The sequence below is a fragment of the Orycteropus afer genome, unplaced genomic scaffold (genome assembly GCF_000298275.1).
Source record: "Orycteropus afer afer isolate SDZICR_OR568_19922 unplaced genomic scaffold, OryAfe1.0 scaffold00136, whole genome shotgun sequence".
Taxonomy (NCBI): Eukaryota; Metazoa; Chordata; class Mammalia; order Tubulidentata; family Orycteropodidae; genus Orycteropus; species Orycteropus afer.
Window position 1 is genome coordinate 1,703,974 of NW_006921723.1, and position 10,474 is coordinate 1,714,447.

The following is a 10,474-nucleotide window of genomic DNA, read 5'->3' on the forward strand; positions in this document are numbered from 1 at the left end:
GTTTGGACGACCAGCTTGCTTTGTCTCCTGTGGGCTAGGGGGTAAACTGAGCCACAGGCAGGGAGGGCAGGAGGACTCATTGGTGAAACTACATTGAGACCTTTGCTCATCATGGCAGTGCTGGCTTCCCAGCTAGGGAGCTCATGCGAGTCACCAGACTCTCTGAGACTCAGTTTTCTAATCTGTGGACTGGCATGCTGGTGACCCATGCCACATGGGACTTTGGGGATTCAGTGAGATAATCTCATACACACTTGGGATCAAGTGGGCATATAAGGGCTGCTGGAGACATGAAGGTGGGAGGAGAGAGGATGGAGAATGTCCTAGTTCTCCCCAAACCTTCCCTGGGGTCTAAAGTTGGGGTGTGGAAGCCATAGATTAGATTCATCCTAAACTCATTCTTTGGATCCCTTCTGTAGGAATATGAAAATGGGGGCAAGCCCCTTGGCTCCACCACCCTGACGGGGTACACAGTCCTGACCTCACAGCACAAGTATCTCCGCCTGTTGAATGGCCTCTGCCCAGATCCCTCTGGTGACTCAGGTGAGGCTCCCGGAACCACAGGACTGGGACTTCCCTGCTGCGGCACTGCTGGCGTTTGAGGAGGGTTGTCCTCTGTGCTGGGGCCTCCTGTGTGCTGCAGGGTGTCGAGCAGCGTCCTTGGCCCCCACCCAATGGAGGCCAGTAGCAACCCCTCAAGTCTGAAAACCCAAAGTGTCCCCAGGCTCCAAGTGTCCCCTAGAGACAGAACACCCCTGGGTGAGGACACTGCTCTAGAAACACCCAGGTCACCTGAGCAGAATCAAAATACGCCCCTCCCTCCCCCCCCCCAAAAAAAACCCAACCCTGTTGCTATGGAGTCAATTCTGACTCATGGTAGCCTCATGTGTTCCAGAGCAGGACTGTGGGCCCTGAGGTTTTCTTGGCTGTAATCTTTATGGATGCAGATTGCCAGACATTTCTTCCACATTCTTATGGGTGGTTTCAAACCACCAACATTTATAGGTTAGCGGTTGACCCCCATGCACTACCCAGGGATCTTAGAATCAACGACTCACTGCCATCAAGTCGATGCTGACTCATAGCGACCCCCATTGGGTTTCCAACACTGTAAATCTTTATGGAAGTAGATTGCCCCATTTTTCTTCCAAGGAGTGACTCGTGGATTTGAACTGCCAACCTTCTAGTTAGCAGTCAAATGCCTTAGGCACTGAGCCACCAGAGCTCTTTAAATCAAAAGTAGCAAAAGAATCAAAGTAGCAAAGGGTAAAAACAATAACACATAATGCAAAGTGTGGGAGGCTCTGAGACCACTCTCACTTCTGACACCACTTGCGAGCTCAGGGGTTCCAAGGAGCTTCTCAGGTTTGATGATGCACAGAAAGGACTCAGAACTCAGAAAGGCATTATATGCAGGATTGTGGTTTATTATGTTGAAAGGACACAGACTAGAATCAGCAAGGGGAAGAGGCACACAGGGCAAGGTCCAGGAGAGACCAGCATGAGCATCCAGGTGTCCTCTCCCCATGGGCTGTGTTGATATTAGATGAATGTTGTTGTTGTTATGTGCAGTCAAGTCGGACCTGATTCATAGCGACCCCTCCTTGGGTTTCCGAGGCAGTATCACTACGGAAGTAGATTGCCCCATCTTCCTTCTGAGGAGTCCCACAGCCATCCAGAACGGGGCAGCTGGTGGGACCACCTGCATGGGTATTAAGTGAAGGTTTCTTTGGGTACAAAATGTACTTTAACATTCAACAAACAAAATGAGGAAATGAGTTTATCATCCACAGGTCCTGGAAGGAAGCACGCTTGAGGACCGCTGCACACAACGTTCATATATGTGGGTGCTAATGATGGGGAGAGTCAGGGAGAGAGGGAATGGACCCGGGCTCAGCCTTTCCTGAGGTGTGAGGATGCCGTGCACTTTATTGTACACTTTATTGAGCAGCTTTGGAACTAGTGGCTATGTAAAGGCAATGAATGGGAAACTGGCAGTGAATGGGAAGGGAGCTCTGGTAGCACAGTACCTAAAGCATTTGACTGCTAACCTGAAGGTTGGTTGTTCAAACCCACCAGCCATTCTGTGGAAGGAAGACAGGGCAATCTACTTCTGTAAAGATTTACTGCCTCAGAAGCCCAATGGGGGTTGCTATGAGTCGGAATCCACTCGATGGCAGTGTTTATTATTATTATTATTATTATTATTAGGGGTGCGAATTAAGCAGGGAAGGGCAGGGAATCCTTGTCTGGATTCCCAGATGGGATGTATGGGTGGGGAATGGGAGAAGCAGCTAGGGTAGGAGTTACCTCTGGACTGTTCTCTTGGCTTTGACATGTGGGTATGAGTTGATTAGAAGACAAATAGGTCTGCTGTTTTGAAAGCAGTAATGTTTAAGCAGAGGCTGGAAGAGAAGGGGATGCTAAGATATCAAAAAAAGGGGTTTGGGTTTCTTATGACATGACATGGGGTTGTGGGTAGCACTTACTTCTCCCAGCACTGATGTGTGACGACACACAGGGGCTCTGGCCCACTAGGCATGCTCCTCCGAGCCCTGGTGAGCAGCGATTTTACTGGGGGTCGGTCGTGCAGGCGCAGCGGGAGGCTCATCTCCTAGTGCCATAGTGGACAGTATTCCCTAGTGACCCATAGGGTTTCCATCGGCTTAGTTTTGGAAGTATCACACCAGGCCTTTCTCCCTACACTGTCTTAGTCTGGAAGCTCCACTGAAGCTTGTCCACTGAGGGTGATCCTGCTGGCACTTGAAACACTGGCAGCATGCTTTCCAGCAACACGGCAGCCAGTGAAACACAACAAACTGACAGACGGGTGACTGAGAATTTCAAAACTAAACTAAACCAAAACCAAAACTCACTGCCATGGATTCCAACTCATTGCAACCCTATAGGACGGAGTAGAACTTCCCCATAGGGTTTCAAGGCCATTAATATTTATGGAAACAGACTGCCACATCTTTCTCCCATGGAGTGCCTGATGGATTCGAATGGCTGACCTTTTGGTTAGCAGCTGAGCATTTTAACCACTGCACCACCAAAGCTCCTTTGACTCCATTTGACTAAGGCTTTAAAAACCAAAAACCAGACTTACCACCATCAGGTCAATTCTAACTCATAGCGACCCCCATTGGGTTTCTAAGGCTGCAATTCCTTAGGGAAGCAGATTGCCTCATCTTTCTTCCACGGAGTGGCTGGTGGGTTCGAACCACTGACCTTTTGGTTAGCAGCCAAATGCCTTAACCACTATACCACCAGAGCTCCTTAAGGATTTAAAGGACCCCAAATAAATTAATCAAAAATAAACTCACTTGTGTTGTTTGCCCAACAGCTCAAGGTGGTCCATATCACTATTAACCCCATTTTACAGGCAGGAAAATTGAGGTCAAAGAGATGAAAAAAGTGTGCCCTAGGCACAGAGCTCCAACTCATCTGTCAGTTTGTCATCTTGTAGTGGCTTGTATGTTGGTGTGATGCTGGGAGCTATGCCACCAGTGTTTCACATCCCAGCAGGATCACCCAGGGTGGACAGGGTTCAGTGCAGCTTCCAGACTAAGACTTGGAAGAAAGGCCCAGTGATCTCCTTCCAAAAACCAGCCAATGAAAACCAACCTTATGGATCACAATAGAACATCGGCCAATTCACTTGCTTTGGACATAGTATCAGGAGGGATCAATCACTGGAAGAGGACATCATGTTTGGTAACGTGGAGGGCCAGTGAAGGTGAGGGAGATCCTCAGTGAGACCAAAATAAACCAAACCAAACCCACGTCGATTCTGACTCATAGCGACTCCCGTTGGGTTTCTGGGTTTCTTTACAGAAGTAGATTGCCTCATCTTCCTCCTGTGGAGTGGCTGGTGGGTTTGAACCACTAACCTTCTGGTTACTAGTTAAATGCCTTGGACACTGTGCCACCAGAGCTCCTTCCTTGGTGAGGACTGGCAAACTAGCCACAATGATGGGCTCGAACATACTGGCAACCTGAGCATGACAAGCAAGACCAGGCAGCATGTCATTCTGTTATACATAAGGTCACCATGAGCTGGCAACAACTCAGTGACGACTATCTATCTCTTTCCAAGTGTAGTAAGTGATGTCCTGCCTCAAACCTGGGCCTAGCTGACTCCTTTTAGCCATCAGGTGCGGACAAAAGTCAGGGTTTATGTCCCAACTTGGGTTGATTGGTGATGTCTGCCTAGGGTTCTGTGTTGATGATACTTAGCCTGGGAAACAATGCAGGGATGGATTAGTGATGTCTGCTTTGGGCATATGCTAGAGGAATATGGTTCACTGTTCTTCAGGACTGTGCCCAAGCACAGTACTGCTGGAATAATGATAATGGCAGCAATAATTACGATAGTTCATGCCATGCCACGAGCAATGGCCACACCAGGGGCTGCTCTAAACATTTCATGGACATTTTCTCCTAGTGAATGAGTGATGAATTGTAGAACAAATGAATGAAAACATGATCATTTTCTTTCTGCTTTCAGGAGACCATGCACAGGAAGAGCCCCACCCCCTTCTGGACATGCCCAAGAGCTTCCCCCTCTTCCTGCAACACCCTTTTCGTGGGCATCTTTGTTTCTTCGCAGTCACCAGGGAAGCGCAGTGCGCCTGGAAACTGGCCCTCCAGGGTGGCATCCGGCTTCGTGGCACTGGTGGGTCCTGGCGGGGCTAGGCAGTGGTGCAGCTCAGGCTCCGAGGTTGCGTGTGCCCTTGCTGGTTGTGGAAATCTTTCCAAACTGTGGTTTACTTATCTGTAAAGTGAGTTGTTGGGAGATGCAGAGAGGACACCAGACAGCCTGGAGTAGTCAGGACTGTGATGGGGACAGTACTATGGGAGCCCATTCCTGGGGTCAGGTAGGGCTTCCCAGAGGTTGAAGCTAGAGCCTGAAGAAGATGAGAGACCAGGACCCTGGAGAAGGGAAACAGGACTGACACTGCGTAAACAAGTTGAATTCAGAGGGGGCGGGTTTCAATCCTTCTAGGCCCCACCCACCAAGCCCCGCCCCCAGGAGGCTCCACCCATTCTCTCAGGCCTCCCACACTCTCCCAGGTCCCACCAGTAGCTGACCACGGGTGGCAGTGCCTTTTTTCAACTGGTACAAAGGCGCCTCATGGGCGAGTCGTGATCCTGGGGGCAGGTGGGGTCCCAGCAGAGGGCCCTGTCAATACAAAGGCGCAGAGATGGACAGGATTCGGGTGTTGTGGGACGTGGTGGGGCGGAGGGGGAGAAGAAGGTAGGTGGAGATGGGAGGCCTCTCGGAGTACTAGGGAGCCCCTCAGTCCTGCAGCGGAGTCCGGCCCCCGCTGCCCGGGCCTTCCTGGACGCAGTGCGGCAGTACCGACAGCTCCAAGGCCACTTTGGCGACGACGATGTGACTCTGGGCTCGGACGCGGAGGTCAGTCCCTTCCTGCGCTCCTGCGCCCCGAACACCCAGGCTCCACCCGGCCCCCGCCTGGCCTCCACAGCCCGGTCTCCCGCAGGTGCTGACCGCAGTGCTGATGCAGAAGCTGCTACCCGAGCTGAGCGCCCAGACCCAGCCGGGCCTGCGGGGGGCCGGCCACGCCCGCGCCTGGGCCTGGACCGAGGTAAGGCGGGGTGGGAGCCACAAGGAGAGGGTGCCGGGTCGGGCCGCCCAGGATCTCCCTCCCCGCCTCAACTTGCTCCCGGTCTCTCCTGTTGTATCTCCCTGTCTGTCCTGTCTCTCCATCTCCCCGTCTCTTTCTGCCCCCTCTCCCCGGCTGTCCCTCGCGATCCTGGCCCATGTGGGTCCCCGTGCTGGGTCCTGCAGCTTCTGGACGCAGTCCACGCCGCCGTCCTGGCCGGGGTCTCTGCGGAGCTTCGCGCTTTCCAGCCTGAAAAGAACCAGCTGCTGGCCACTCTGGAGAGGGCCATCCGTCCCGACGTGGACCAGACACTGCGGCTTCGGGCGCGGGTGGCGGGAAGGCTGCTAGGTGAGGCAGGGGCGAGGCCTGGAGGGAGGGTCTGGGCAAGAGGATGAAAGGGGAGGAGCCTGGATGCGGGGCGGGACCAGAGAAAGGAATCGGTCTAGTCCGGAGGGAGAGAGGGTAGGTCAGGGCAGAGGCGGGGCCTTCCTGGACTGGGTCAGGGAGGGGCGGGGCCGGTAAAGAAAGGGGTGAGAGGCCTGAGAAAAGGGGCAGGAAACCTGAGGGGAAGGATGGGAGCACGGTTTTGGGGAACGATGAGGGAGCAAAAGGGAAATGGCGGGGCGGGAGGATGAGGCAGGCCTAAATGGGAATGGGGCATGGCTGGGCCGAGAGACGAGGCTAGGGGCGGAGTTGGAGATCTAGGGCAGGGTTGTGGGAAGGGGTGAGGCCGGATGAGGGAGGGGCAGAGGAAGCGGGGCGGGTGTGGGTGGGGTGGGGCCGTCCAGATCGCAGACCCTAATAGCCCCTCAGACCCTGATAGCCCCTCGATTGAATTCGGGCTCTGTGCTCCGGGGCTGTGAGCCTTTGGGCTGGTCCTCAATTTCCTCACCTGTAAAATGGAGTGAAGGCGGGTGTTCAACTTGTGTTCCGTTCTACATTGGCCTGTTGATCCGAGATGGCCCTGTTCCCACCATTTGCCCGGCCACTTCATGGAGGGGACCCCAAGCCCGTGTCTTCTCCCCCAGCTAAGGTCCAGGGCCCCCTCGAGTCGTGCCTGCGCCGGGAGGTTGGTGTACAGCTGGCTCGGGTCACGCAGACGCTGCAGAGCACCGTGGGGACCTCACTGGCGGCGGTACAGACCCTCCTTGCTCACGGCATCGAAAAACTGTTTCACCATCTCCGTGGGAGCCGCTCCGGCGCTCGGCTGAGCAGGGAGGTGAGCTCCCACGAGCAGGGCAATGCATTACCTAAACGGAAAAGTTGCAGGAATCTTGCATCTTTCTGTTTACAAATCTCTGAAATTTGTTCTAGGCTGCTTTTTACTTATAGAGGAACTTGCATTTCTCTCCTCTACTCTTGTTATGGTCATTGGGCACCGTTTAATCTCGGTAGGGGGAGGAGAGGCATTTTAGCAAAAACTCTCTGGTGTCATCTTCCCCTATACTCCTCTTCCCAGTCCCCAACTTCAGCAACAGGGTCAAACCCAAAGCCAGAAAATTCTGTCCAATGCAGGTCGACTCAGTTCATCTGATATTAAATAAGCACCTACTATTGAGCAATCTACTTCCCTAGAGATACCACCTGGGAATCCCAAGGAGGGGTCACTATGTGCCAGACAAGGAGCTCTGGTAGTGTACTGCCTAAGGCATTTGACTGCTAACCAGAAGGCTGGTGGTTCAAACCCAGCAGCCTCTCTGTGGGAGGAAGACGGGGCAATCTATTTCCGTAAAGATTTTACCATCTTGGAACTGTGAGTCTGAATTCACTAGATGGCAGTGAGGTTGTTTTTTTTTTTCTTTGTTTCTAATGTGCCAGGCAACCTTCAGCTCCTCGTTAGATCTGTTATTAGATCTCCATTTCATAACCACCTTCTCCAAGAACTTTCCTTCAATCACTTTGCTCTTCCAGCTGCCCATCCTTCCCACATCACAGCAGCATTTACACACTTCTGTAGTTGTTTGTCTGCAGTCTGTCTCCTTCAACTTGACCCTGAGCTCCTTGTAGGCAAAACCAGGGTTGCATTATTCCATTTCTGTAGCCCCATAGCCCAGCACAGAGCCAGCATCAGGCCATGTTCAGTAAACACCATAGGACTGTGTGTCTCTTTTCCCTCCATGGCACCAGCACTGAGTCTTATCATTTTTTCAGTGTTTCCTTTTTTTTTTTTTTTAAGGTGGTGAAAACATACACACCAAAATATCATCCAACACAACAAGTTCCACACTTACAGCTCAATGACACTAATCACATGTTTCATGTTGTGCCACGATTCTTACTCTCCTCACCCAGAACATTCCACTGATGTTAGCGTACACTCAGTGCTCCTGTTTTTGGAGGGCTGGAACAGGTAGGGCAGCCAGGAAGCGAGAGTAGAGAAGTTTGGAACAATTAAGGGAGATGAACTGGTCTGTCAGTTTGTCGTCCTGTGGTGGCTTCTGTGTTGCTATGAGGCTGGAGGCTATGCCACCAGTGTTTCAAATGCCAACAGGGTTACCCGTGGTGGACAAGTTTCAGTGGAGTTTCCAGACTAAGACAGACTCAGAAGAAGGCAGAGGCCGTCTACTTCTCAAAGAATTGGCCAGTGAAAATGTTATGAATAGCAATGAAGTACTGTCTGATATAGTACTGAAAAACTTGATGAATATCCCTGAAACATTGTTCAATATAGTGCCAGAAGATGAGCTCATCAGCTTGGAAGGCACTCAAAATATGACTAGGAAAGAGCTGCCTCCTCAGAATAGAGCTGACCTTAATGATATGGATGGACTTATGCTTTCAGGACCTCCCTTTGCTTATGTGGCATGACCCAAAACAAGAAGAAACAGCTGCAAACATCCATTAATAATCAGAACATGCAATGTATGAAGTGTGAATCTAGGAAAATAGAAAGTTGTCCAAAATGGAATGGAAAGCATATTGATATTCTAGGCATCAGTGAGCGAAATGGACCAGTTTTGGCCATTTTAAATTAGACAACTATATAATCTACTGTGCTGGGAATGACAAATTGAAGAAGAATGGTATGGCATTCATCATCACAAAGAATGTTTCCAGATCTATCTTGAAGTACAATGCTGTCAGTGATAGGGTAATATCCATATGCCTATGAGGAAGACCAGGAGCTCTGGTAGCATAGTGCCTAAGGCACTTGACTGCTAGCCAGAAGGCATATAACAACAACAACAACAACATGAGGAAGACCAGTTAATACTGCTATTATTCAAATTTATGCACCAACCACCAAAGCCAAAGAGGAAGATTTTTACCAATTTCTGCAGTTTGAAATTGACCAAACATGTGACCAAAATGTGTTAATTATCACTGGTAATCGGAATGCAAAAGTTGGAAACAAAAAGAATCACTGGTAGTTGGAAAATATGGCTTTGGTGATAGAAATAATGCTGGAGATCCCGTGATAGACTTTTGCAAGACCAATGACTTATTCATTGCAAATACCTTTTTTCAACAACACAAACGGCACCTATACACGTGGACTTCCCCAGATGGAGTACACAAGAATAAGATTGACTACGTCTGTGGCAAGAGGTGATGGAGAAGCTCAATATCTTAGCCAAAACAAGGCCAGGAGCTGAGTGTGAAACAGACCATCAACTGCTCATATGCAAGTTCAAGCTGAAGCTGAAGATAATTAAAAGAAGTCCATGAGAGCCAAAACATGACCTTGTAATTTCCCTCCTGAATTTAGAGACCATTTAAAGAATAGATTTGATGCATTGAACACCATTGACCAAAAACCAGAAGAACTGTAGGATTACATCAAGATCATCATCCATGAAGAAAGCAAAAGTTCATTAAAAAGACAGGAAAGGGAGAAAAGACCAAAATGGATGTCAGAAGAGACTCTGACACTTGCCGTTGAATGGAGAGTAGCCAAAGCAAATGGAAGAATCGACAGGATAAAAGAGCTGAACAGAAGAGTTCAAAGAGCAGCTCAAGATGACAAAGTCAATTATTACAATGAAATGTGCAAAGAGGTGGAGTTAGAAAACCAGAAGGGAAGAACATGCTCAGCATTTCTCAAGCTGAAAGAACTGAGGAAAAAAATTAAGCCTCAAATTGCAATATTGAAAGACTCCATGGGCAATATGTTGAATGATGGAGGAAACTTCAAAAGAAGACAGAAGGAATATACAGAGTCACTGTACCAAAAACAGTTGATAGATGATCATCCATTTCAAGAGGTGGCATATGATCAAGAACCAATGGTAACGAAGGAAGAAGTCAAAGCTTCACTGAAGGAATTGGTGAAAAACAAAGCTCCAAAAATTGATGGAATACCCATTGAGATGTTTCCACAAACAGATGCTGTGCTGGAGGCACTCACTTGGCTGTGCCAAGAGATTTGGAAGACAGTTACCTGGCCAACTGACTGGAAGAGATCCATATTTGTACTCATTCCAAAGAAAGGTGATCCCACAGAATGTGGAAATTATCAAACAATATCATTGATACCAAAGCAAAAGACCAAACTCACTGCTGTTGAGTCAGATCCAATTCAAAGCGACCCCTCCTTGGGTTTCTGAGGCGGTATCACTATGGAAGTAGATTGTCCAACCTTCCTTCTGAGGAATGGCTGGTGGGTTTGAACCACTAGCCTTCTGGTTAGCAGTCAAGTGCCTTACGTACCCTGCTACTAGAGCTCCTCGAAGGGGATGTGAAGGGAGGGATGTTGTTGTTGTTAGGTGCCGTCGAGTCATTTCCAACTCATGGTGACCCCACACACGAAACACTGCCCGATCCCACACCAGATCCATGATCCCTGCTATATTTGAGCCCATCATCACAGCCACCATGTCAATTCATCTCGTTGATGGCCTCCC

At 49.8% G+C, this 10,474-nt stretch overlaps 1 protein-coding gene across 1 annotated transcript in view; it reads left to right on the forward strand.

The window, feature by feature from the left end:
• Nucleotides 1-10,474, forward strand: part of NIBAN3 (niban apoptosis regulator 3) — a 31,631-nt gene that overhangs the window by 6,278 nt on the left and 14,879 nt on the right. Inside the window, exons 3-8 of the mRNA XM_007945340.1 lie at nt 420-534; nt 4,511-4,678; nt 5,307-5,422; nt 5,508-5,612; nt 5,816-5,978; nt 6,659-6,849. Of these exons, the coding sequence (XP_007943531.1) occupies nt 420-534; nt 4,511-4,678; nt 5,307-5,422; nt 5,508-5,612; nt 5,816-5,978; nt 6,659-6,849 (858 nt within the window). The remainder of the gene's footprint in view (nt 1-419; nt 535-4,510; nt 4,679-5,306; nt 5,423-5,507; nt 5,613-5,815; nt 5,979-6,658; nt 6,850-10,474) is intronic.